Below are 27,448 nucleotides of genomic sequence, written 5' to 3' on the forward strand. Positions count from 1 at the left end.
TCCCCATGGCCAGCTCCCCTTGATGTCAGGAGGAGCACACATACCCACACCTGGTACAATGACTCAAACAGACCCCGCGCCCCAGGGAGATACTCACAGGGGCTCCTTGGGTTGAAAAACTTGTGCCTGCCTTTCTCAAGCTGCTTCCTGAGCGTGTCTCTCGCTGTTCCCAGGACAATGACGGGCTTCTTACAAGGTGGCAGAACAAGAACATGGACAACCTGATCGAGCTACACAACAAGGCCCCAGTATGGAACGATGAGACCCAGTCTTACATCCTGAACTTCCATGGCAGAGTCACCCACGCCTCTGTCAAGAACTTCCAGATCGTGCACAGCGATGATCGTAAGTCCGTGGGGAGAGTTGCCACGCCGGGTCGGTTCCCTGTCAGAGAGCAGTGCGTGTGACACAGGAGATTCCTTGGAGGGAGCGCTGCAGAGGGGCTGTGTCTGGGGGAGCACTGATCTGGGCCTTGATTTGGAGCCAGAAGGTAGTGAGTTTCTGCTCCTGGAGGCCCTTCGCAGCCAGCACAGGCAGGCAGGATCAGCCGCATCTGCTTGGCGTTGGGCATCAGCCAGAGAGTCAGCCACCCAGCGATGGGGGCAGAATCTTTACACCGGGGGAGAACAAATGATCCCGGCAGGCTGAGGGTGGGGGATCTGCCGCTGGGAAGTCCTCCTCCTGCTTGGAACCTTGCATCCATTGGGGCTGAGCATGGAGGAGAGAGCAGCCCCCAGCTCAACATTCCTGACCCCCAACCTCATTTAAATCAGAGACTCGGCTCTGCCCCCAGGGAGAGTTAGGACCACTGTGCAAGCAGGATGCCGCACCCTTGGGCCCCGGGCTGCTTACAGGGTTGGGCCCCATGGCGGGCCCCCTTCTGCTCTGTGCAGAATGGAGCTCCGGGGGAGCCAGAGCACGAGGCGGATTGTGCTCAGCCAGTGGTGGGGATCTTACGGTTCATGAGCCAGATGTGGCCTGCAAGGATCAGCACTTGGCCCTCCCCTCCCTGCTCCTCCTGTGTGGCCCCACAAGCCAAAAACGATTCCCCACCCCTGTGCCCAGGGGACCAAAGCTGAAGGTCTGCCATGCCCCAGCCCAGTTCATGCAGCCTGAGGCTGGAACCTGCCCTCTGCATGGTCCCAGGTGCAGGGAGATTGGTCTCCTCCTGGCCGTGCCCTGCTCCAGGCTCAGCTGCTGGCTACTGGATGAATAAGGCCCTAGGAAGAAACTGTTGACACATCCCCACTGAGGCCATCTCAGACCACCTGGCCATGGTGAGAGCTCCTGGCTGGGACCCCTCTGATGGGGAGAGCCCCAGGAGCAGGTTACTCCAGCTGGGCCCAGGCTGTGAGCTGCCGGGGGTGGGACATGAGAGGCAGTGAGCTGCCAAGTATCAGATAACCCAAGTGTAGACCCCTGTAAGGATCACAGACCAAACTCAACCCGGGTGTAAGCGGGACCCGCTCCCACTGAGGCCAATAGTCAAGCACCTGCCCACCCCAGCATGACGTGGGCCCCCTTTTGTGGCTGGTTTTGAATCAGTTTTGTGTGAACTCCCGTCACCCCACGTACAATCCCAGAGGGAGCAATCACAGGAATGATCTGGGGACAGTTTTCCAGGTCTGTGTCATGCCAGAGTTCTGGACAGACGATCCCCCTGGTCCGTCTGCTTGGGAAGCCGTGAAAACTCACCTCCGTGCAGATTCTCAGCGCTAGCACAGCTGACCCCCGTTAGGCATCACTCAGCGTTCTGAAAAAACAACCCCGTGGGGCCTCGAAGAGCGGAGGGTGAAATTTTCAAGCACTCAGCAGCAGCCCCAAATGGGGCGTGGGGGTTTGGGCACCGAGCTCTGCGGGAAGCCTGGCCCCGGGTGTAGCCGATGAGATATTTTGAAAATTCAGGACAAGCCGGGGCGGCTGCGCCAGGCTTTGGGGGGCCCTGGCAGCCGCTGCCCCAGGCATTGTATAGACGGAAGGGACTAGAGGGTTGTGTTGGCCTGTGCCGTGCCATCTTCCCTGCCTGCTGAGCCTCACTTCTCTGCAGCCGTGTGAAGAGCTCCCACCTGGTTCCCAGCACCTGCGGAGGAGTGAGGTGCTGTGGGCTGGGAGGATGGTGGTGCCCTGTAGCATGGACCAGGCTGCCTCCTACTGTGCTCGTGGTGTGTGGCAGTGAGGAGGGGAGGCTTCTGCCAGTGCTGTGTCCAGCTGTCAGCCCCGACTAATCCTCTGGGCCCCTTTGCTTGGGGGATGGGGTAAGAAGGCGGGACCTGTGGCGCGGGCGAGGTAGGGGGTTGCCGCAGGCTCCGCACCGGGGGTGGGGTTGCCCCAGAACCCTGCCCCGCATGGGATGGCTGTGCCCTTGGGCCCAAGTGGGAGTCCAGTGCCCCACAGACCTGGTGCAGCTTCAGCTCAGAGGAGTCTTGCCCACAGGCCCCCTTCCGAGGCTGGTGGCAAAACGACGTTTTATTTGGTTGGCTGCCTGAGCTGGCTGGGTTTGGAAGGCCCCCGAGAATCAGGGGTTCAAAGCTCGCGCCCACCTCCTGCCCCCGACTCACAGCAGAGGCCACCTGCGACTATCTGAGCCCTGGCAGCTCTGTGAAATGTGCGAGCGGCCAGGCGCTCTTCTGCCTGTCACCTGTCCAGTCCGATCAGGGGATGTTAGTGTTGGATTACAGGACAGAAAGAACCTGTCGGGGGCCCCCCGGTTATTTTTACAGATTTTCTCTCACCCTCGCTGGTGTAACAAAAGGAAGTCATGGAGAGAGGCTGTGCGCGGGGGGGTGGGGGGGAGTGCTTCTGCAGGGCTGAGAACAGTCAGGGCAAGAGTTCTAGGGAGAGATCAGTTTCCCTTTTGGGAGAGGCAACGCCCTGTTCTCTTCCCCGATCAGCGAGGGAGCGGGGCTGTGTGGGGAAGGCAAGTTCTGTTGATCAACTGGCCAAGCTGACTGTCAGGCAGGTGGCTGAGCCCTGCAGCCAGGCTGCTGCCCCCTCCCTTCTCCGCCCCATCCTGCTCTGCTGCATTTGACATTTGAGCGAGAGCCCCGCGGCCTTTTGGTACGCCCTTCGCTCAGCCTCAGCCTGGGAGCTGGCAGCAGGTGCGGGGCCCACACAGTCCAGCTCTCAGACATGACGCCATCGAAATGGCTTCTTTGGAAGGTCACCTTCAATGGACAAACCGCCAGCTGAACCCACCCTCTGTGGCTGAGCTCCTGGGAGTTCAGCTCCTTACGGGTACAGCTTCAGCCTCGGGGGGCCTAGAAAACTGAGCTGGATGTGTCACAAGATGGACTTCCACATGGGTTTTCTGGCTGGACTGTTGTGGGGACCAGCAGGGAATTCAGAGACCTAGAGGAGCACTTTGTGGCATCTCCTAGTCAAGGATCTCAGAGCTTTTATAGGCATTAATGAACCAAGCCTCTCGACCTGTTGAGTTATTCTTGGGTTAAAGAAGGGGAAGCTGATCATAGAATCATAGAGCTGGAAGGGACCTCATGAGGTCGTCAAGTCCAGCCCCCTGCCTGAAGCAGGATCAACCCCAACTAAATCATCCCAAGCCAGGACTTCAAAACCTCTCGGGATGCAGATTCCACCACCTTTCTAGGTAACACATTCCAGTGCTTTACCACCCTCCTGGGGAAATAGTTTTTCCTAATATCCAACCTAGACTTTCCACACTATAACATGAGACCATTGCACCTTTTTCTGCCATCTGCCACCACTGAGAACCGCATCTGTCCATCCTCTTTAGAACCCCCCGTCTTCAGGACATTGAGGCTCATGTGATTCAACATGACTGGGAAGAACCAAGATGTTGGAGATCCGAATTCTCCAAGCTCTGTCACAGAGAGTGGGACCTTGGGCAGTCTCAGTCTTGTAAGCCAGAGTTTTGGTTGAGGATGTGGGGCTGTGATGCAGTCTAGCCCGGGAACCTGCCCATATGCATTTGCCGTCATGTTCTCTTGCCTCCTCTTTCAGCTGACTACATTGTGATGCAGTTTGGCCGCGTAGCAGACGACGCTTTCACCATGGACTACAACTACCCCATGTGTGCTATGCAGGCTTTTGCCATTGCCCTGTCCAGCTTTGATGGAAAGCTGGCCTGTGAATAATACACCGGGGAGCCCCACACACCCGTGCAGTACCGAGCCTAGGCCAGTCAGAGAGGCGACATTGCCTGCTGGAGCAGCTGAGCTCTGGAGGGGTTTGCCTGCAATGCGAGGATCTGCACCGACAATCGAGAACCTGTGATTCACTCCGCCGATGGGAATAACAGCTGGTCTGGCGTTGATATCACCTGTGCACATTTGGAAAGTGGGGCTGCCTCAGACCAGTGGGAGTCACTAAATGTAGATCTTTATGCTCTCGTCAGCGTTTAGAAGGTCAGATAACACACAGTCACCACTCTGCCTTCCTCGGCTTCCACCCTCACTGATGAGACATCCCCAAGCACTGCAGCGATGCTCTTGTAAGCTGTAGCAGGTTGGACTGTTACTGTACAATACCATAGAACTTTTTATAGTCTTGTCTCCGCTGAGTCTCTGGCTGGTTCAGAACTGGGCGCTAGTCCCTGTCCATAAAGCAGAGTTACTCCCGCTATACGTAGCCGATGAGCCTGACGGTTACTCTGCTCCATCCTTTCAGGAAGTTCCTTGGAATCGTGGAAATGCTGTTGAGATTTTTAGATTCTTTTTTGTATATTGTAGCATTAGGGTTAAATGACAAAGGCGGTTGGGGGTGGAGGGGGGATTTGTTTTCTTTGTACTGATAATGATCAATAAATGAGCAACTGCCGGAAGAAGTCTCTGTTCATAATGCAACAGATTCGCTTAGGCCAGACAAAGCATGGGACTCGTGGGTGAGAAATGGCCATTTAAAAAATGAAATGGAACTTAGTGCTGGACTGGCGTGCTCGCAATATGCCGAGAACAGGTCCAGCAAGGGAATGGAGACGTATTCCTCGCACGCACTGTCCGCACTAGGTAGTTCCTCCCTGTCCTGTACTAGAACGTCTCCAAGCAGAAGATATATTGGATTCTTGGACAGCAATACTCTGGCCTCCATCTATGCAGCAGGGATGATTGATTTGTGCAGAGCTCTGATCTGGTATGTCCTTGTGCAGGTTCTTCCAACCAGCACCTGGCACAAGCCTAGTAAAGAGCTTGTCTGGGTTTTATAGACGCAGAGACGGACCTAATTCCAACCCTGTGCATCACCGTCTTCCCTGTGCAGCCATTGCGGAAAGGCCACTTGTGACTCTCTGTAAGCTCTGAACTTGGGCCTACATCCACATCACCACCCAATGGGCATACTATGATTGCGTGCAGTGGGGTGGTCTTCTTGTTCTGCTAAAATAAGGGTAAAACAGCCTGAGAGACAGCTGGACCGTGGGCCAATCAGAAGAGGGCTAGAGACAGCCAATCAGCGCCTGGCTAGGCCCAATAAGAAGGGCCCCTGGAGACAAGATGCATTTGCATTCTTGTTCCAGCCCTGCAGAAGGAAGGACCTGCCTGCCTGGGAAGCTAGAGAGGGTACCTGGGACAGAGCAGTGCAAAGGAAGGGCAGGCAGAGCTGGGGAGATCTGGCCAGGCAAACTCCCAGGCTGACTCAGCCTGGCTTTCATGGCCTGAGATGTATTAGGGCTGCAGGGAGCCAGCCAGGGCAGAAGGCTGCAGGTCCACACCCCGCTCTCAATAAAAGTGGTCATTTCAGGCTGCAGTTTGCCCCGAGACAGAGGCTAGTTGATGAGTGGTGGTGGGTCACCGCAGCAAGGTGAGTATAGGGCGGAGCCCAGCGCGTGGCGACACTGCCATGGGGCAGCACTGTGAGGGAAGGGGCACCGTGGGGTGGGAGGGACATGAGCTTGAAGGCAGCTGCCTGTGGGTAAGACGCTGGCCAACAGGGGGCACTCCAGGGCTGGAAGAGCTTTTCCCAGCTAGACCAGCAGGAGGCGCCATGGCAGGGAGCAATGGAAGCCTGACAGTGGAGATGTGCCATAAGGGCTTATGCTGCACCAGTGGCTGGGACCTGATCAGATGAGCTCTGGCGTCCCTGGTTCGGCCAAGTGAACGATTGAAGCCAGAGAAGGACGCAGTGAGTTGTGCAACAAGGAGGATCCTGACTTGCTGCTGCCACAGACCTGCCCTCTGCATCTTGATTTCCCCTGCTGCCCCTGGTCCCTGCCCTCAGCCTCGCCGGGTTCCCGGCTCCTGCCCTCAGCCTCATCCAGCCCGTGAATCCTGACATCTGGTTCCCAGCTGCCCCAGCTCCAACCCTAGGGTACAGCTCCTTCGATTGCAGGCTGTGATCCCTGGCTCTGACCGCGAGGTGCTGATATCCCTACTGCCTTGCTGCTCACAGCCCGAGTCTGATTCTTCATCGCTCTCTGTCTTGCACAGTCATTGACAGCTGTGTAAATCAGATATAAAATATTGCCAGTGTGATCGGGTAGTGTCAGGCACAATCACACATGCCAGGCAATGGAGTCTCTCTCCATGCTTCCAGCGCATTAGCCTTCCCCTGCACTCCAGGGAGGATCACCGACTCCTCTCCACGTGACTTTGGGTGTGTCATCTCCCTCCCTTCCTCCCTCCAGGCCTTGCTGAACGAAAACAGCTTCCAAGGCTCTTGCTTTGAGGATCCAAATCTTGTCAATGAGTGTGAATATTGAAGCAAGCAAGCAGAGGAGCCCCAGTCCTGTAAAATGACCCACGTGGAAGATAAATGCAGCTGGCCGTTCCACAGAGGAGATTCTGAGCCACCCCCCTCCTAATGCGGACGGGAGGGGAATCGTTAAACGACAACCTGTGCTTTGAGTTATCTTTATTGGATGAACAGCAATTCCAAACCCTCTCGCCTCTTTCTAGCCTTCCTGCCTACCAGGCAGGATCTTGTTACACCTGACCAGTGGAGCACGGTTGGGCTGGGTTCTTGCTAGAAGAGACCCCAAGGGGAAATGCAAGGTGCTTCAGGAAGTGTTGGCCGTGACTCAGCAGGCGTGGCGCTCTTCCTTCTGATTCAGTACTTGTGTGTTGATTAGTTGTGGCATGGCCCTGTCTGGCTGAAAAATCCTCACTCCCCAGCCCTCTGATCACCTGCCATTTCAGTGCTCCGTGATGTTTTCTGGAAGGGCAGGTATGCTTGATTTTTTTTGGCCAAGACGACACCAGGGTTCATTTGGGTTAACTAGCTTTTGCCTACAGTAAACCCTCAAGTTACACAGGGGCTCTGTTCCTGCAACCCCCATGCAACTCAAATTTTTGCACAAGTTGAGGGGATATGGGAGCCAGGCTACGGCCTGGTTCCTGGCTCCCCCGGGCTTGCAGGAGCCAGGAAACTGACCAGCCCTGACTCCTAGAGTGGCAGGGAGCTGGGAACCAGGGGGCAGCCTGGTTCCCCTCTCCCTCCTGCTTGCAGGACCTGGGCAGCTGATCAGCACATGGCTTGTCAGTTGCCCTGGTCTGGCAAGGGGCTGGGAGCTAGGAACCAGGTCAGCCTGGCTCTGGGCTCCCCTCCCCTTGCAAAACCCTGAAACTGACTAAGACAGCAGCCTTGGTCAGTTTCCTGGCTCCAGCCAGGGGAGGGGAGCCAGGAACCAGGGGCAGCCTGTCAGGGGCGATAGTCCCCTTAAACCGAGACATGCGCAACCAACTTGCGTGTATCTCGATGGTTTACTGTACTGAACAGCTTCCTGTCTTCTCTAATTGGCTACAATGATATTCTTCACTTTTAGTACTAAATTCCTGTGAAGCGTTGCTTCGAGGTAGCAGACGACTGTCGTCTGCCAATGAATCCCGCAGGTAGGTGTATCAGGAGAGTTGGAAGGTGTTCTGTAAAGTCATGCTGTAAGGAAGTCCATTGTTGACTGTTAAGAGTGGAGCTGCTGAATGTTTAATAACTGTGGTTCTGAAGGGGCTCTAATCCTCTATCTCTTTCACTGGGGACTCCCTAGGTGGAGCGACAACTGGACTGCCCTGCCCCGGCTCACAAGCAAATCCATGAATAAGCAGGGGGTGATGAACATGCAGGAGGGGGCAGTGTTCCCTCTAATTTTTCCCATCCATGGGTGGAATAAATTTTATGAGCAACAAGGCATGTGCAAATGTGCACCACTGATAGAAATATATGCTGCCAACTGTGGGTGCCTGGCTGGGCAGCACTGGAACCTCTCCTGGGCCCCTGCCCAAGCGTGTAGCTTATGGGGGGACACTAGTGGGAGGAGGGAAGGAATCAGAGGTGCAGAATCAAAACCAGCTGGGATCCTTGAGTCATCGCTTCTGGTCTCCCACAGCAAATCCGGAAAGGCCATGACCCAGTGCCAACTATAGAAATGTTGGGCTGGAGGGTACCTCAAGAAGTCATCCAAATCAGGCCCCAGCATTGAGGCAGGGCCAAGTGAACCCGCCCATTCAGCACAGTAATGAGGTGTAAAGTACTTGGTCACTGCTCACGGCATAGAGGAGAGGGCAGCCGCCACTGAGCCCCTGCCTCCCTCCCAACCCTGTCAGGGGCAGGGAGCGACCGGAGCCTGACTTTCCACCCCGTTGTGTCCTGCGGGGTTGTGCAATAATAAGAATTAGATGGATGCACAGTCATGGGTGTGGGCTAAGATGACTGATTGTCGAAGAGCCGTTATTACAAACAAACAAACCAACCAACCCCTCCTGGCACGTCTCAGTGGAACTCCCGAAGAGCTGGCTGCTGCTGCCCAAATTCTCAGGAGGAGAAGGGCCACTGGCTGCCTTGAGCTACACTCAGGTCCAGTGGGGCAGGTAGTCACCATGGGCCCCTGATGCAAGCTGAGAAGAGGGCTGGGCTCCAACCCCCTGGAAGGGAGGGGGCCTAGGGTGGTCAGCCCTTACCGCCACTCCGAGTGCGGCAACGGCCCTCCTCTGCCCAGCAATCCAGAGTGGCTCTGCCATGGCACTTCAAAGAGGCCCGGAACTCCAGCTGCCGCCATTGAAGTACCAGCAGCCAGAACTCTGGGTGCTATTTCAAAATGCATTTTGTGTGTAGCAGTGGCATAGCTTATTTCTAAATAAGGCTGCAGTGTAGACATGCCACTAGAAGTCCTGGTAGAAGGCCTGGCGTGAAACTTTCTGCCTATGCTTTCCCTAAGGTCCCAGCTTGGTTTATTTTCTTTGGGGTAGCGGCCAAGTCAAACATCTGAACCTTTTCAGCTTTGCCCATCATTGCCTCTCAGCCCCACAAAAATATTTTTACCTCACCTAAATACCAGCCCACTAGCATCCCTACGCAACCTAAACAATTATTATAACACTACCGCAGACTGCAAACACAAAAGCCGCTGAAAAACACAACCCACAGCATATAAACAAAGAGCACCTTACAGAATTACTCCAACATGCACCGTTCTAGCAACACATGCACTCAGCCAACAGCAATTAAAGCACATGCCAGGCTGACCCAAACTCAGTCCCACTTGCAAATAATCAAAACTGAAACCAACTGCAGCACAGGAAACAACTGAAAACAATTTACCAGGGCAGGAGATGGTTGGTCCTTTGTTTGTTCTTACTGTTAGTGCCAGAGACAGCAGAAGAGAATAAAGGTTGTAGCATTTGAAATGTGCATCTGTTTTGTGCTTCAGAGAGTGTGAAGGACACAATGAAAGAGCAATGCATAGAAGGCGGGAGGAGAGGAATGTTTGCTGCAGGGAATGATGAAAAAGATCCTATCAACTTCGTTGTGACTCAAAATGCAGTTTTCTTTAAAGGAGTTTTACAGCTCACAGTGCATGCGCCAGCATGAGGCCCATCCCTACGTATGTCCTTTGCTGAGGTCTTAAGTGTTGCAGGGCCCATTCCAGGGTTGCCAATCCACAGAAATTTCATTTATGGACGAAATGGAAAAAATTTGCGAACAGACAAATTTCGTTTTACGAACATCAATTTTATCCTATAAGCAGATGGCATAAATGGCCAAAAGTGAAAAGTAATTGTCATTCACACGTCACAAGAACAATGTGCTATTTAACTCCCTTTCATTTTGTTAGCCATGTTGTCACTGTGCTGACGTTAACTCAGCGGAATAATGTAGATGATGACATCACGTGGACGATGTGATTCACGTGACCTCACCTCAACCAATGAGCTAAATAATCAACTAAAACATCCAATTTCTACTGCTCTGCAATAAAATGGCTGAAGCAGCACAGGAGAAATGTAATTGCTATAGAATAATGGCTGGGTTGTTTTTTGTTTTTTGTTTTTTTTAATTTTATTGAACTTTTACGAAATTTACAGACACCTAAATTTTTTTACAGACTTTACGGACATCTCCAATTTCAGCTAATTTTTTTACAGACTGTTTGTCAATTTGCTGATGGTTGGCAACCCTGGCACATTCTCACCTCCATGCTGAATTTCACCCAAAGCAAAATACCCACAGCCAGGTTAATTGTATGTCTCCTGATCCCTCTGGCTCCAGGCCGGGTTACACTGCAAAAGAATTGGACTTAAGATATGCAATTCCAGCTGAAGAATTGTGTAGCTGGAGTCGACATACCTTAAGTCAAACTTCCAGCATGGCCCTGCTGCAAGAGGTTAACGGGAAAACCCCTCCCTGTGACTTCCCTTACTCCTTGTGACCATGAGGAGTACTGGAGTCAATGGGAAGGTCATCAGTGTTCAATTTAGTGCATCCCTACTCGGCATTCTAAATCAAACCCTAGACAGAGCCAATCCAGCAGGACGTGGCCGGAGGTGTGGAGCCCAACGTGGCACGCTGACAGCAGGCACCATGGATGCATTGTCAATTGGAGAGCAAGGCCTTGAGTACGTGAGGCCTAAGGCAATTGTCTCGCTCACTGTGCCCTACGACCAGGCCTAGAGCTGGAAGATCGACCTTTAGAGCATCGAGCCCTAAGTATTGTAAGTATAGAGGTGGCCCCAGAGAGAAATCACCACTGTTTGGCCAATGAACCAGGAAGGAGAAGCATTTTATTTCATGGAAAGTGAACAAAATATTACATCCTAAAGTAGGGTAAAGCCTCACCGCCTCCTAGGTTCTTGTTAAGCAAGGCTCCTGCTGTTCTGGAGAGTTGCCCACAGGGCAGCTGGGTCACCCAGAATATTGTTGTTGAAGTTCCCAGTAGGTGTTTTGCCTATCAGGCAAATTTCACCTGTACCTAGAATCTGGTGGGTGGTTCGTTCAAGGCCTGATGCTCCCTTCCAGTCAAGTTAGCTGTGATTGGCCTACCCCAGGCCTGGTTCCGGACGCTTGTTCGCCATCTGGCCGTACTGTGGGTGATAGAGACTGAACAGATCTCATTCCCCAGCCTACCTCTTGGTCCTCAGTTCTATTCCTGCCCTGCCCAAGCCTTTCTCTTGCTGCTCCTCCTTTGCCGTCCCCCAGCTTGACGATGCTTCTACCCCATCCCTCGTTGTCACAGTCATCATGGGCCAAGCTCCTTGTTAACCTCTGTTCCACAAGGCTTGTGCACATTAGTGTCCCCATGCAATGCGATCCACCAGCCCTCCCTGTGCTAATGGCTCAACATGAGGGAGGGGGTTATTTCACTGTGCAGAAATGAGGCTATGTGGATGACGTCACGGCGGGGAAGGAGGGCAGCTCCACAAGACTGAGGCACATAGGGGAGAAATCTGGTTCTCACATGCTGGTGTAGATGAGGAGGAACGTCTGGGAATCGATGGAGTTAAACTGGTGTAGGGCAGAAGGAACTCAAGCTGTGTATGTGACGGGAGCTTGAGTTAACCACACATAGGCGTGTGGGTTCCACTTGTCCTGCTGCTGTTTGTGTGGTACCTGCTCGGGGAATGGACAAGTAGCTGATTATTTTCTTCTGGGCGGTCGAGTAGGACGTCTTCCTGTCCCCCTCCTGTTGGTGAGAACAAGGTGACCAGCCCGATTCTGGAGCTGCAGGTCTTCTCCCAGAAGGGGCAGGTGTTGGTAGCTGTTGGAAGGGCGCGGTGCAGTTTTTGCCACTCTTCTAGTCTTCTCCGCTTCCTGTCTGCACTGCGGTGGGAACTCTCAAATTGCGCCACCCCCTCACGGATTACCGCTCTCCACCAGGGATGGTCCTGGGCAAGGTTCTCCCAAGTGTCAGTACCAATGCTGGACTTCTTCATGTGTGCCTTCAGCATGTCCTTAAATCGCTTCCTCTGCCCCTCAGTCCTCCTCCGGCCTTCCTTCAACTTGGAACACAGAATCTGTTTTGATTATTACTACTCCAGGAGCCCCACTGGGCTGGGCACGGCACTGGACAGACACACAGTCCCTGCTCTGAAGAATTTAGTGTCTCAGTAGATCAGATAAACAAAGACCAAAGAGGAGTGATTGCCTAAACTCACACAACAGGTTCGCAACAAAGACAGGAATAGAAAGCTGGCCTCTGCAGGCCTAGGCTAGCAGCTGACTTACGAGAACATGCTGCTTTTCAGCTACTAGGTGGCTCAAACCAACACCAATACCTGTAACCAGGGCTAAATCTCAGCAGCAGGTGTTTGGGTTGCTCTGGTTTGCCAATTGTAATAGCTTTTGTAATTTAAACCACCTAAGGAAGAAGGGAATCCTCTGGCAGCCAACCTGAGGATTAGGTGCTTCCTCTTTGCCACGAGCTACCAGAGAAGATGGGTTTTGTTACTGACTTAAAGACTTTCAATCATTACTGATTCTTTTTAGCACATGCTGGGGGTTTTTACAGTGCCAGAGCTCGTTTTGGTGCTTTGATTAGATGTGGACTTTCCACCAGAGGGAAATATTATTTATATTGCTTGTAGCACTTTTATTTGCTAGTTTGGAAATGACAGTGGCTGTTTCCTACCAGTAGAAGAGGAATAGCAACAGCAAGTATTATGGACTTCTGACATGCAGCCGAACCAAATGACTGCATCTGAACATGCCTCCTTTGAGAAGGGGCTGATCCAAACAGCACAGGCATTTAAATGTGATCTGCTAAATGAAATAAAGCCCAACCACTTGTGCATGATTAATTTTACACAAAAACAGTCTCATTGCTCCATCTGTTCACGAAATGACTTTAAGACTCCAGCCTGGCCTCCACCTTGGCCTGGCTGGAGGAGTGTTGGCCTGAACCTGGCGCCTCTCCCCAGGCCCAAAGGTAACTGCAGCCAGAGTGGTCTCACCCCAGACACGCACTTCAGCCCGCACCCTTGTGGCTGGAGTGGCCTGGCCCCAGACCCCCTTCTGGCAGCCGGGGCAGCCTTCCTCCAGCTCCAACTCAGCCATCCTGGAACCTACTGGGGCTGGCAGAGGGATGCGCGTCCTGCATCCCCAAGCTGCCACAGCAGGGAAAGGTGCCTTCCTCTGAGCCCAGATGAGAGGGGCTGGGGGGAAAGTCTTCTCTCCTCACAGTAGTTCTGGAGAACTCAACGTGACCCTACACCAGAGCCTGCATTCTGGGCCAGAGCCTTCACACCCTTCAACCCCAACCTCTGACCCAGGCCTGAGACCCTCAACCCCCAGCCCACCCCAGAACCCACCATCTCCCGGCCAGAGCCCTCACATTTCTACACCCCCAAACTTTCTGCCCCAAGCATTTGGCCCCTCCCACATTCAGAACCCCTCGGCCCCACCCCGCCACATGAATTTTGTTTCGTGCACCAATACAAAGGTGATGTGTCACACCTCAGTTCCCTTGGGGTGCACATAACCAAAATCATCCCATTCAGGGGAGGGAAAAATCAGACGTAGCGCTGACGGGGGGGACAAGCTTTTGGAAAAAACCTATCCCTCGGTGCCACCATGGGAGCTGCTGTGTGCTGGGTGCTTTTGAAAATTGGGGCCACAATTGAAGAGCCAAAATGAAATCAAGCCCCACGTGTGGGTGGTAGGAAATATAGCTCTAAACACTTTGGATACCTGGATCCAGCATGACATGTTAATTAATAAGCCAGCGCTGGGGAGGGGAGCATAACAGGGAGACAATACGAGGCATTCTGCGCTGGTGTAAGAGCAAAAAATGACACTAAACTAGCAAACTGCATAGTCCCCAGCTGACTGTGGGGTAGGTGGTATGTGGGGAAGAGTGGAGGCCAGGGGTCAACAGTTCAGTAGATGGGAGCTAATCTGTGCACAGCTTCCTGGGTGACAGATTTATATAATTTTTGCTGGTGCCAGAATGAGTCCAAGCAGAGCCGCCCCTAACTGCACACTGTGGGAGGGCACAGGGTCCAGGGCAGCCTGGCGGGTTAGTGGTGGGCCAGGAGCTGGCAGCACTAAGCGACCTGGCCCCAGCCCACCAGCTCCCAGAGTCACTCGGGAGACTGACAGAAAAGTGGAAAGAGATGCAGGGGAGAGGGGCTTGGGGAAGAGGTGGAGAGGGGGCCAAGTGCAGGTTCTGGGACAGTTGCGCTGGTCCACCCTAGGGTGGGCACAGCTCTGAAAATAGAAGCCCACGCCCTGGTGGAGCCAGGCCCACATGCCTGAGTACTGGTGGGGCACAGGCGCTGTGGTCTCATCTAACTCGCTGCCTAGGCACAGCCCGGGGTCTGCTTCCACTTCCCAGTCCACCCTGGGCTGCCCGTTCTTTGTGCACATTGGCCACCCACGGGCTGTGCACAGGTGTCGCACCCCAGGTGCACTGGGGGGGTGGGGGGGGCTGCAGGAAGCTAAGCTTGGAGCAGAAGGGGAAGCCAGCAGAGGAATCTGAAGGGCTGTGCTCAGAGCAGAGGCCAGGGGACAAGATAAGGAGCCTGGGACCAGCTCCCCACCCTGAAACCTGTCTGCCTGCCTGCCTTGCACTCCCCTGCCTGCCGCCTGCCCTGGCCGGCCGGCTCCCCCAGGGGGCGCTGCAGGAGGAGGCTGAGCAGCCGGGGCAGGCGTGGCCCGCGAGCCAGCTCGTCTCTCTGGCTGGGGACGGAGCCGGGCGCCACTCCAGCTCTGACGTCAGCCGCGCAGTCCGGGGCTGTGATTGGGGAGCGCGCGCCCTATGCTGCTGGCGCCGCTGCAGTTCTGGCGTGCAGCGCCCCCGGGCAAGGGCCTGGCCCGCTGTGCCCCCACGCCCTGGGCAGGGAGGGGTCCTGCCCCCACCGGGCTGCACCCCCCTGCCCGCCCCCTCCAGCGTCGGGAACACACCCCACTTCTCATGCATGGGGGGGGCTAGCCCCTGTTCTCCCCCCCAGGCTACCCTCCCCAAGGGGGCACCCCGAGACCACTCCTATCCCATCCCCTAGAAGGGATCGCTCCCGTCTGACCCTGTCTGGCCTTTAGAGGGGCACCCCAACAGCCCAGCCGCCTTCGAGCAGCGGGAACCCCAATCCCCCGGCTGACATCCAACAAGGGGACTCCCTAGTACGCCAGCTCCCGACCAGCTGGGGAAACCCATGTACCCCAACCCCCCTTGCAGCAGCGGGGCACCGCGATCCCCCAGCTGACATCCAACAAGAGGGTTCCCGAATCCCCCAGCCCCTTCTAGTAGAGGGCAACCCCAATAGCCCAGCCTCGTTCCAGTAGAGAGGAACCCCAATATCCCCCAAGGGGACCCTCAATGACCCCGCGCCTTCCAGCAGCGAGGATCCTCACTAATCCCCCAGCCCTTTCTTTCCAGCCAAGGGGAACCCCAATGCCCCCGCCCCGTTCCGGCATGGGGGGGCCCCGCTTTCTTGCGGAGGGGTGCCCAGGAGCCCAGCCCCCGCCCCCGGCTGGCGGAGCCGGTCCGGCTGGGAGGCTGCCCCGGTCCCTGGCCGGGGGAGGGCCGGCCGGGGCTGGAGGCCGTGTGAAGGGGGGGGAGGGCGCAGCCCAGCCCAGCTGCCTCCTGATTGACTCCCAACTTTCTGCTCCTCCCTTGCACAAACTTTCCCTTCCCTGCGCCTGGCTCCGTGCGCGGATTCCGGAGCCAGCCGCGCTCCCCGCATTCCTGCCGCCCCTGTCACCCCCGCCCGGCACAGCACCCCCGGCTCGCCCGCGGCCGGCCGAGCGCTCCGGAGCACGGAGCAGGTAAGCGCCCCCAGGCCGGGGGGCTTTCTTTGCTGTAAGGCGCCGAGAGGCGGCGGCTAGCCGTTCCCCTCCCCCGCCCGCCGGCTGATCCCTCTGGCTGGGGAGGGGCTCCCCCGCCGCTGATCCCGGTCGTGGGGAGGGGATCCCCCCTTCCACGCGTCCCCCAGCTGATTCTTCAGTGTGGGAGGGCGCTCCGCCAGCCCCTCTCCCCAGCGGGCTGGGCTGGGTTTGGGCTTGGGCTGGGCTGCCCTGGTGGGGGGGTCCCGTCCTGAAATAACTTTGGGGGAACAGCCCCCTTCCCCCCCCGCCAGCCCTTCCCCGAAACTGCAGCTGCCTGGCGCAGCCGTTCCCACTCTGCCGGGGAGCTAGAGCGGGTGGGGGTGGGGGGCCTGCCCTGGCCTGGGAAGGGATCAGCCCCTTTGGAACACTAGAGAGGATGTGGGGGTGGAACTGCCCCCAGCCCCTCCCCCCAGGTTTGAGCCCCCCCCCCCCCCGCCGCAGGTTAGGGGGTGTGGGTTTCCCTGTGTGTTAGCTGGGATAGCTGGTTGCAGTCCTTTGGTTGTGGAAGGATATTGTATCCATATCCCCCTCCGCCGCCTCCTTCTCTGTGTTTACCCTCGCCTGGAGGGGCTCATTTTCCCTCTGGTTCGTGGATTTATTATTACTTCTTTTAATCCTGGGATTCTCGTTCACTCCACCCCCGAAAAATAATTCAACAGTTTTCAGTTTCAAAACATCCAATCGCTCCCTGCAGGGTAGTCTGGGAAGGTTCGTTTTCTGCCCTGTGCCCGCCTCTTGCTCCAGTTTAAGTTTTGAAGTCCAATGGCCTGTGATCGCTTTGGATTTATATTTTTTGCTTCTGCTTTGCATCTAGGGGCTTTGACCGTGTGCTTGCTGGATGTACAGTTACAAAGAGGCCTTGCGCGCAATGTATGATCCATTGATAGCATGCGAAGGGCCAATCCAATGTTATATAAACTGCATCCTTTTCCCTCTGGCTTGCTGCAGTAGCCCCCCCAACTATAAAGACTTCCCTTTCTGACTTCAGAGGGCATCATGTGTTTTTTTGGAAACCTGTATTGTGTGTATGCATGAACAATACATCCAAGTCACAAATACGCTGGAAGATAATCTGCTGGCTGCATGTTACACACTTCCTTGTCACACAATCACCTTACTAATGAGTCATTAATTAGGTGCATAATTTTCAGCCAGGCCTCATGTTTACAATATTTTTCATGCGCCGGCTTCTTTGGGGGAGGGGTACCTCGAACAAAACAAAGTTATGTGACTCCCCAAAATAACATGCTTGTTTGTGTAAGGAACCTGCAGGCTTGGGTTAACTTTGTGTGTAAGCTAGGTTGCATATCCAGAGGGGTAAAGCCCTTCTGAAGGATGCAGTGGGTGTCATTTTGAATTCAGGTATGAAAATCAATAGTGGGAGGGTGGTGTCGGGGGGAGGAAAGTGAAGGGAGATTTTCAGAAATGTGGCTTTGGAGGTGCCCTGTGCTGCTTGTCAAAAATAAAATCCCTCCTCCCCAGAACATCCAGTTTGGATTGATTAGTTCTGGGCAGCTGACCCAAAGCGCTAATTAATTAACAAACAGGGAAATGGCGAGCACAGAGGGCAAGGAAGAAAAGTGTGAGGTCCCAGTGGGACTTCCTTTTGTCTATCATAAATAAGAGCAGTGGGACATAGGTGGTGGGGCTGGGGGGCAGGGCTGCGGCTGTTTGTTCCTCCCTTAGAAAAGGGACTCTGAAAATGGGATATTTTGGAGGCAAGCGGCCACGGCCCTGGCCCCCATCTTGCTGCCCAGCCGTGCGGAAACGTGTGTCATGAGTCAGGGATTTTAATGCTGCAACAGAGCCACTTCCCGGCCCTGCTACCCCCTGCTTGTGTGTGGGGGGGGGAGTGTTTGTGAGTGGGCCAGCGTCGGGTGCTCTAAGGAGGTACGCTTCAGTAGGGGCTGAGGGAGGTGCTGCTTTTCGGGGAGACCTCACAGCCAGCTTGCTGCCTCTCTAGATAACCGGTCCCAGCTCTGTGGGGACGTATTGCCAGTCGAGCAGGCCCAGACACGCAGGCACTTGTACCATGCAGGGAATGCCTCTCTAGAAAGCTGGAGACGGGTCATGCTTTTTGCTGCTGAGTGATATCCTGAGTTCTCCCACCTTCTGTTCTTGTCTCCAGGGGCCATTTAAATGTGTTTGTGTTGTTTCTCCCCCTATACAAACCCTGTTGTGACAGTTCACACTTCTCTCCATGGGTTCTTCTGCCTTCTAGGCAGGCAGGCTGCTGTCATGACCCCCATTTTGCAGACGGGTAAAGAGAGATGCAGAAAGGAGGAAGTGTCTACCCAAGATCACCAAAGAGGTCATAGGCTGCTGTGAATTGGACCCAGGTCTAATGTCTGGGCCTGGACCTTAACCACACACCAGTCTGTGCTTTCTAAGCCCTTAGAATGGATAAACGTTAATAAACTGTAATAAAGATAGCCTTAAGAAGAATCTCCAAGCACATGTAATGATCAGTAACCCTACAGCAGCTGGAGTTTAACTCACCTCTGGAAGAATCGATAGAATAGAGTAGATATAGCAGTGATTTGTTTGCTAAAAAATAGGAGCCAATACCTAGCCAGGGTTCCTGTAGCTGGGACTGCCAGGGTCCCCTCTGCCACCCAGCCAGGGATCCCGGAGCTGGAGCTGCCAGTACGCAGTACCGGCACGAAAAAAGCACCAAGCTATATGTCAGTAGTCGCACAGTGTAATTTAAATACTAGGTAAAGATAAGAATGGGTGTACTTGTATCTGTCTATAACTTTGTCTCACTGCTAAGGGCAGGTGTTGTTCAGTCTGGCAGTTTTCATACCAAAGTGCTTTCAAGGAAACCACTGTCTCATAGCATCACTCTTCATGCTATGAAAACTCTGGAGCCGGACCTGGCCCTGTGGAGAATGTTGATCAGATCATAGAAGAGATCAAGGTTTGACCAGGCCTTCTTGTTGATATGCTTAGCTTTGCAAGGGGGAGGGGGAATGAACACAAAGGAGAATTAGTTCAGGACCTCGGTATATTGGGATTCAGATCCCTGGGCCTGCATGTCCTTTAACTGAATCCAGCCAAGCTGGCAGGGAATGACACCTTGCCTGCATCTGAGAGCAATCGGGTGGCCTTAGTGAAATGAGTTTGATGAGTCTTAGGTGCTCGCAGAACAGGGTCCATTAGTACATCTGGCAGGGAATGGGGCGTGCTGCTCGCAGTTGGAGCAGCGAGCCCAAAGACTTGACGTGCCATGGAGACTAAATATTTTCTAGGGTCTTTGGGGCTCAAGATTTGCGTGCGTGTATAGCTCCTTCTGCTGTTGCCCATACTGTACCTGCTCTGTGGACGGAGTACGCTGTTGGCCAGGGCTGCCAGGATGGCATAGAACACACCTGTAATAAAAATAACTCAAACAAGTGGGAGGAGAGGGGGTTAACTGCTGGGTCTGTCCTGGGTGTTTCTAGTGTGCCTGGCACTAGACTCTGCGAATTCGGCTCTGCACGTGCCGGGTTACTTGCAAATACCTGGCATGTCTTTGCGGAAATATTGAATGTCTGTGGCTAGCTGAGCATGCAGGGGAGGAAAAGGAGGGGCTTGGCACAGGTGCTGCCAGGTGAGGAAGCCACAGTGGAGAAAGATACAGACAGATTCTCTCCTCTCCTCCCGCCCCCATACCTCACTTACTACCTTTCCCCGCTTCATAGTGGTGAGCCCAAAAGCAACCTGTCATATCCTCCCACCATCAGAGGTACAGAGCTTATCTTCTGGCTTCCCACCCTTCCACTGACCATCAGCAGTGCAGAACAGGCAGTGGTACCACCTCCAGGTGACTGCCAGAAACTGGTGCTGCTTCTACCAGTTACACGAGGCCAAGGGAGACCCAGTAAGAAAGAGGTGCAGCAGAAAGCCTGATTGAGTCTGTGACACTCTGGTGACAGCAGGGGATGGTGCAAGCTGCCAGGTGAGCAACACAATGGAGGAAAAGATGAGTCCCAGCCAACAGGTTAAAGCTGTGCTTCCTGGGAGGTGGGAGTGGAAGTGGGCAATCAACTATAATTAATGCATTAAAAATTAAGTAACCACGCAACTCCTGTCAAACACACACACACACAACACGAGACCAGCTGCAGGCAATCCCTTGTGATAGCATAGTTTATAGACAGAGCTGTTACGAAGAGGAGAGGCTGAGCTATATGTGTCTCTTACATAAGAACTGCCAGACTGGCTCAGCCCAAAGGCCCATCTAGCCCAGCATCCTGTCTTCAGACAGCGACCAATGCCAGGTGCCCCAGAGGGAGTGAACAGAAGAAGGAATCATGAAGTGATCCCTCCCCTGTCGCCCATTCCCAGGCTCTGGCAGACAGGCCAGGGACACCGTTCCTACCCATCCTGGCTAACAGCCAGTGATTGACTTTATCTGCATGAATTTTTCTAGTTCTTTTTGAACACTGTTAAAGTCCTGGTCTTTGCAACATCCTGTGTTGAGGAGTTCCACAGGACGACTTTGTGCTGCATGAGGAAAAACATCCTTGTGTTAATTTTAAACCTGCTGCCTGTTAATTTCATTGGGTGACCCCCTAGTTCTTGTGTTACAGGAACAAATACATAACTTCCTTATTCACTTTTTCCACACCAGTCATGATGTTATAGACCTCTATCCTATTCCCTGTTCATTTCCTCCTCTTAATTAGTCCCACCAATATGAGAGGTGAGGGGCATTTGGAGCACTGGAGGAATAACACCAAGGGGACTTGAGCCCCTAAGATCTGCCCTTCTGTACCTGGGCCCTGATACCATGATTGTTGTTTGCTGTTTATGTAATGGTAGCACCAAAGAGCCGCAGTCATAAAACAGGACCATATTGTGCGAGGCGTACAAACACTGAGCAAAAAGATGGTCCCATCTGCAAAGAGATGGGTTGAAGTTCCTTTGAATAAAAGTCTCAAAGAAGTTCCTTTGAATAAAAAAAAAACAACGTGTTTTGAGTCTGAACCCAATGATAACACTCATACTAGCTTTAAGGAGAGCTAAGCATTGGTCCGTAAGAGTCAGTCCCTGCTGGGAGGAGATTGGTCTGAAGGACATCTGGTTGACTGACCACATAGTCTTTAATCCCCTGAATGCCTTCACTATGCGGTAGACTCTAACCACTCCAAGCACACCCTGGTGCTTTCCCCACATATTGTGCTGAATTACTGACCGCTACCATGTAGAGCCCGGCAACTTGACTTGCCAGACGCGGCTAGTTATGCCAAGGGATCGCTATGTTCTCATGTGAGTTGTGCTGCTCTCTCAGGCCTGGATTTGTGCCTTTATTTTATGAGGTATGATTCAGTGAGGGTGTCCAGTAGGGATGCTATATGTTTAACCAGTAAGGGTACAGGTGTGGAGGAGGCTTATGGGATAACCAGCCCTTGTGGGTGAACTCCGCAACAGCCAGCCACGCCAGACCGGAGCAGCCCTGGGTGCATGTGGGCCATGGCAGGGTTGGGCAGCAGGTCCTGAGTTAGAACAATTAACTGGTTAACTGTTTTAACATCCCTAGTGTCCAGATCCAGGCTTATTAGGCAGAAGGTGCAAAACTTCCCTTTGTAATGGGACTCGCACCTTTCCTGAGGCTTGATTATCCCAGATGCTGGTACGGCTGAGGGACTGGAAGGTGCCTGAAGCATGTGAGCACTCAGTGTTTCTCTGTCACGTGTCAGTGTTGGCTTATGAAACTTTTTGGACTGAGTGTGGGAAGTAAATGATGGGTGAGGATCCTAGGCTGTTGTCACTGGGGCCGTAACCCACACGTGGAACGATAGCCTCTTCGGTGCAGCAGGGAAGAGCTGGGTTCTGTTTGGATTTGGGCAAGTCATTTAAACCCCTTTGTGCCTCAGTTTCTCCCCCTGTAAAATGGGGCTGATACCGGCCTCACTCACTGGTACTTGTGCAGCCCTGTGCGACCCCCTGCTGGCAGGCAGCAGAGCGGTGCTGCCATTTTGGATTCTCCCTCCTGCCGTTTTGGTGAGACCTGGGTGCCTGGTTTTGAACAGGAAAATGCCACGTTCCTCCCCTCTGTAAATCCATGCGTGCGCCTGGTCTGTGCTTCCCTTGGGCTGGGAGTCAAGCAAAGCTCCTGAGCTTTCGAGAGGGGCCATGAGCATTCGCTCCTCGGAAAAGTGCATCCAAAATGGCACCTGGGCCGTACCAGAGCCTCAGTGTCCTTGGAGCAGCCTTGTGCCTCTCCTGCGCAGCTGCCTTTGTTCTCACGCAGCAGCCAGGCGGTGTCTTTACTGTTCCTTGAGTGGCCGGCGGGGCTTAACTCTGGGTCTGGACTGCGGGGGCCTCCTGGAAACATGAGTTCCGATCCCAGTTTGGATCACTTGAACCCTTCATTCTTCCAAGTGACATTACTTAGTTAATTAGAGGTCATACTGTTTCCCATGGTTAGAGCTGCGTGAGACCTATGCTGTGGCCCAGACCTTCAAAAGTGCCTTAACGCCTATTGAAATTAATCGGAGTTAGAGCTTGAAAGGTATGTAAGTGCCGAGGCCTGAGGTCCTGTCTGCTAGCTGTGGATATGGAAGTTCTCATTGGCCCAGCGTCCTCTACTAAATGGTCCCCCGTTTTTCTTGTCGTGCAGTGTCCCACTCCGTGCCCCACCCTGCCCCTGAGGTGGCCGCATTTCAGCAATGCTGCACTGGGACAGTGGTAAAGCACTCTGGGATCTCCTTGACTGCAGTAATCAAGTGAAGATTTACTGCCCAGTGGTTTAAAGCTAGACAGAGCAAACCTCCTTAACAGGCCCATCTCTGGGCACAAATCGGCCTGGTTTAACAGCTGTCCTGAAGCTTCAAGACTCTAGGACCTTTGTTCTCAACCAGGGCTATGTGAATCTCTGGGGTACACAGAAGCTTTCAGGGGAGTACATCGGCTCCTCCTGATATTTGCCTAGGTTTTCAACAGGCTGCACAAAAAGCACTAACAAAGTCAGTACAACTAAAATTTCCTACAGATAACGACTTGTTTATATTGCGCTAGTATTTATGTCCCGGTGGATTTATTTTATAATTACATGGTGTAAGAGGAAGTCAGCAATTTTTCAGTGCTTGTGGGGCTGTGACGCTTCTGTATTTTCATGTCTGATTTTGTAAGCAAGTCGTGAGATGAAACCAGGGGGTATGTGAGACAGTCAGGATCCTGGAAGAGTTACAGTGGTCTTGAAAGCTGGAGAGCCACAGGTGTAGGACACCTTGTGCTGCGGGATACCATGTGTTAAAAGTTATTAGAGTAGCACCTGCAAGCCTGAGCCAAGACCCAGGGCCCCATTGTCCTAGCGGGGTTGTACACATGTAGTGAGAGACAGTACTTGCTCGTAAAACTGACTGACTGACTAGGCAGGATAGACAAAGGGTGGGAGGCAAGATGGCATGTTGTTCCCATTTCACAGATGGGGATCTGAGACACAGAGAACACAAGTGGTTTTTCCAAGGACACATATGGAGTCTGTGTCAGATCTATGACTGTTGCCCAGCCCTCGGTCCCCGTGTTGTAAGCACAGGGCCAAAAGCAGCGTATGAAATAAACACAGTTATTGGCAGCATTAAAAGTGTTGCGGAACTATAATGAACATGAGATCCCAGCCCTTCTAGCAGCCTGGATAGCATAGCAGAAGGTCACATGCTGGGAAAGCTGGAGCAGCAAATCGCCCCTCCTGTGTGTAAACCACTGTAGCTGAAGACTGTATTGTGCATTAAGCATTGCAGGTATCTACAGGTTAAAGTCATGAAGTAGATCAGTGGGATCTGGTCCCCAGCAATCAGCCCAGTTGGTCTAATTATTGGGCTGGTTAAGGTGATCTGAGTGCCTGTCTGTAGCGAGACATGTCAAGAGGAGAGAAAAATTGTGCTCGGTGAATATTTTTGTGTGGCTCTAAGCGATCAGACACAAGCAGTGTGAAAAATGCCCCGTTCGGAACACAAAAGCTGTGCAGAACACAAAGTTTGTCGGCAAAAGTCCCAGCATCTTCGGGTGGGGTTGGGGGCAGCGGAACTGTGTAGAGACAAGCAGGAGGAACAGTTTATAGTGTGCGATTATCAGAAGTGATTAAAACATATACGGAAGGGGAGGGAATCAGAGCCCCAGATCGAAACACGAGGAGGAATGTCAGATATGGACTCCACTTGTGACCCATTTCTAGTGAGAGGTCAGTCCTAACTTGTAGAGGTCCCATTAGTTATCCCAGGCGTCGCTTGGCGGGGAACATCCAGGAAAGTCAATCTAAATTAAGTTAGGCTGTGAATTTGAAGTGGCTAAATTAAACCACATTATATACCTATGTACACTCTGTAAATCACAGTTAAAGTGGCCTTAATTCAGTTTAGTTTAGTTTAGTTTAGTTTAGTTTGGAAGGCTGCATCTACTCATCATAGAATAGCTGCAGTACTGTAGTTACGCTGTCGTAACCCTGTAGTGTAGGCGCAAGCTAAGGGGTTGGAAGACGGAACTGCACCTCCCTGAACAAGGATAGCTAGGGCAACACAGGCATTCTTCTCTCAACTTAGCTGTATCTAACCTGGGAGTTGAGCTGTCATATCTGTAGCCCTCAGGGGTGTGAGTTTTTCAGAGTCCTTGATGAAGAGGTGGACCGAAATGTGAAGTGTAGACCAGGACTAAGTGAATTAAGCTAAAACAAATTAAGGCCACTTTAATTCTGAATGAAGGTGTTCACACAGGGGTGTTTCATGCAGTTTAACTAAGCCACTTCCAGTTCATACCTTTAGTTAATTTGGATTGATTTCCCTTGATGTCCTCAGTTAAACATCCGTGAGACACCATGTGTGTAGCCATCTAGGAGTAGGGACTGTGGGGGTCTTTTGTCAGCTTTGGGGGAGATCAGTGGTTTTCAATCTTTTCTTCATTTGCGGACCCCTTAATTGTAAATGGCGGTGCGACCCCCTTTGGAAATCTTAGACATGGTCTGCTGGCACCCAGGGGTCTGTAAGGCACAGGTTGAAACCCACATTTCTGTGGTGATAACCTTTCATTGGCCCCTTAGGCATTGTCTCCAGACCTCTGCCCCCAGCGTCCACAGATTGAAAACCACTGGTATAGACTTTCTACCTGGCCTTGGACAAGTAGCTTAATCTCTCTGTGCCTCAGTTTCCACTTCTGTGAAATAGGCCTAATAACCCCTACCTGTTTGGATTGTAGTGAAATGTAGCAGTTTCGAAAGTGCTTTGAGATCCTTGGATTGGCACGCTAAGCGTTATTTCTTCATGACTGTCTCTTCCTAGCTCCTTGTAAAATTAGATCCAGCTGTTCACAAGAGTTGCTAATTTCCCCAGAAGATGTTCTGAGCCTATAAACTTGGAGCAACTCTGAGTCAGTGGAGGATGGGCTGGAATTCTCATGCCAGCTCGCCAGCCATTTCTCCCCATTCCCCAGAGGCAGGGAGCTCATATTGTTGACATTTAGGCAACTGTCCTTGTTTTGTAGTTACGCCCAGCATTCGTGTTATTAGTGGGAAGATCTGGGCACTACACAGCCCATGTCCAGGACACTGCATGTACGCCCTTGGTTCTGAATCCTTGCCCCCCATCTCCCCTGCTTCTGAGACACAATCCCCAGAGAACTGGGCAGCCTGAGGCTAAATAGCCTTTTTGACTTCCCTCTGTGTCTATGCTGTGGTCTTCACCCTGACAGATGCTCCTCCTAGGACTCCCTCCAGAACCCATCCAGATTGGCCATACTGAAAAGCCAGCAAGACATGTTGGCCATTTCTTCCTCACCACTCACCTGAGACTTAAACTATGGCTTCCCCAACTTGCAGCCCCACCAGAGAGGTCAGCCCATCTCTGGCTTGCCCACTCCCTGCAGATGGGGAAGCTGGCCTGGTAGGGCACAGAGGGAGAGGATTGTGGTGGTAAGGGTAGAGCGTCTGTGATTACTGGGTTGGCTGGATGATTGTGGGAGAGCTGCAGGGAGTGCGGGACTGATGTGCTGGATTACAGTCAGTGTAAGTACTGGGCTGTGCTCTCTTTTGGAACTGCTTCTCTATTAATAATAATGCCTTAAATATTTTTAGCAACTTGCATTCTCTATATGCAGGAGGTTCTTCACCCACCACTGCAACACGGCCACCTCAGCAGCTGTTTTAACAGCACAGAGCAGCAAAGGCTAACTCTTTGGGCGGGAAGTGTGACGGGGGAGTTAGCTGGCCAGGAGGTCATGAGTCAACCCAGGAGCGGGCCAGGACCCCAGGGGTACCCTGCTCTTGTGGTCAGTGCAGTGGAATCGGCAAGAGAGACAGCTCTTGGTTTCATAATGGTTGCAGTCGCTAGATGCTTGCAGGTCTGAGTGCCTAATGCCGCCTTTATTTCAGCAGCGGCCCTGATAATTAGGACGTACTTAGTGGCTTCCTCCTGTATGGTAAAGCTGCAGAAATTCTCACCGCTCACGGCTCTGAGCCTAGAAGCGACTGAGCTAAGTTCTCCCACGTTGAGTGGGAATCACTTGGAAGAGCAAGACAAGTGGTAATGGGCTGGGTCTCTGGAGATCGCACTCGCTTTGCAGCTCTGCCGGGTTTCCCCTGGGTGGTGATGAGCAAGTCTCTTGGTCTTACTGGGCCCTGGTACCCCAGCTGCCGAATGCAGGTGCTACTGCTTCCCTTGGCTTGTCTCTCTAGAAGCCTCTCGCCGTATGGAGCCAGCATCACACGCAGTGGGCCCTTGACGGTGTTCCTTCTAATTATTTCCAGCCGTGGGCAGAATAGATTTTGTTTTGAGCACCCAGGCGTGTGCGGCTGCGTACCACTGACAGAAACGCACGCTGCCGGCGGTAGGCGCTGTGCTAATCAGCTGGGGGGGGGGTGGGGCTCGTGAATCTCTTCTGGGTGGCTGCCCCAGCGATCAGCTTTTAAGGAACACTGACCTCAGCTGGGGCCCAGTCGCTCCTGCGGGCTAACCAATGGTAAGAGCATTTCTGTCCAGTTTTAGAAACACAGAAATAATGTACATGGGGCTCCTGCTGGAGGATGCCAAGAGCTTAATAAACTGTGTGCACAGAGTACCCCTGCAGTGCAGCTTGTGTGGGGGGAGAGTATCAGCCTTCCAGGACAGGGCTGGGTAAATCGTGCCAGAGACTTCGGAGTGACAAGATGCTCTTTAAATACCCCTCTGAAACCACGCCCACCCCCGCCACTCATGCATCTGGTGAAGCGGGTCTTTGCCCACCAAAGCTCACGCTCCAAAATATCTGTTAGTCTAGAAGGTGCCACAAGACTTCTTGCTGTTGTTTAACATGCTCTAGTGTCCCTGCTCGGCAGATCAGCCCTTGCTACATGGGAAGCCACATGGCTCTTAACTTAGAGGGGAGGCAGAAGCTCCCTGTGAGGTGGTGGAGAAGGAGTGGGGATGACAGCTGGCTTCAGGGTGGGGTCCCAGCAGCTCCTACCTGCTTCCGGACCCAAGCCCGGATGCTGCCA

At 53.2% G+C, this 27,448-nt stretch overlaps 2 protein-coding genes across 8 annotated transcripts in view; both read left to right on the top strand.

Moving 5' to 3' along the window:
• Window positions 1–4,792, top strand: part of TULP1 (TUB like protein 1) — a 38,850-nt gene extending 34,058 nt beyond the window's left edge. For 4 of the 5 annotated variants that reach the window (XM_074977354.1, XM_074977356.1, XM_074977353.1 and 1 more), the window contains 2 exons: window positions 174–345; window positions 3,979–4,792. In XM_074977354.1, coding sequence (XP_074833455.1) covers window positions 174–345; window positions 3,979–4,112 — 306 coding nt within the window. In that variant the 3' untranslated portion in view covers window positions 4,113–4,792. Of the gene's footprint in view, window positions 1–173; window positions 346–3,751; window positions 3,877–3,978 lie in introns of all 5 variants that reach the window. The other variant, XR_012642568.1, reaches the window with a different exon arrangement.
• Window positions 4,793–15,684: 10,892 nt separating this feature from the next.
• TEAD3 (TEA domain transcription factor 3) overlaps window positions 15,685–27,448 on the top strand; it is a 61,565-nt gene continuing 49,801 nt past the window's right edge. Inside the window, exon 1 of one of the 3 annotated variants that reach the window (XM_074977885.1) lies at window positions 15,685–15,939. The gene's annotated coding sequence lies outside the window, so the exon portion shown is untranslated. The remainder of the gene's footprint in view (window positions 15,940–27,448) is intronic. The other 2 variants (XM_074977884.1, XM_074977886.1) reach the window with 2 other exon arrangements.

Source organism: Carettochelys insculpta, chromosome 26, assembly GCF_033958435.1.
Source record: "Carettochelys insculpta isolate YL-2023 chromosome 26, ASM3395843v1, whole genome shotgun sequence".
In the NCBI taxonomy this organism is placed as follows: Eukaryota; Metazoa; Chordata; order Testudines; family Carettochelyidae; genus Carettochelys; species Carettochelys insculpta.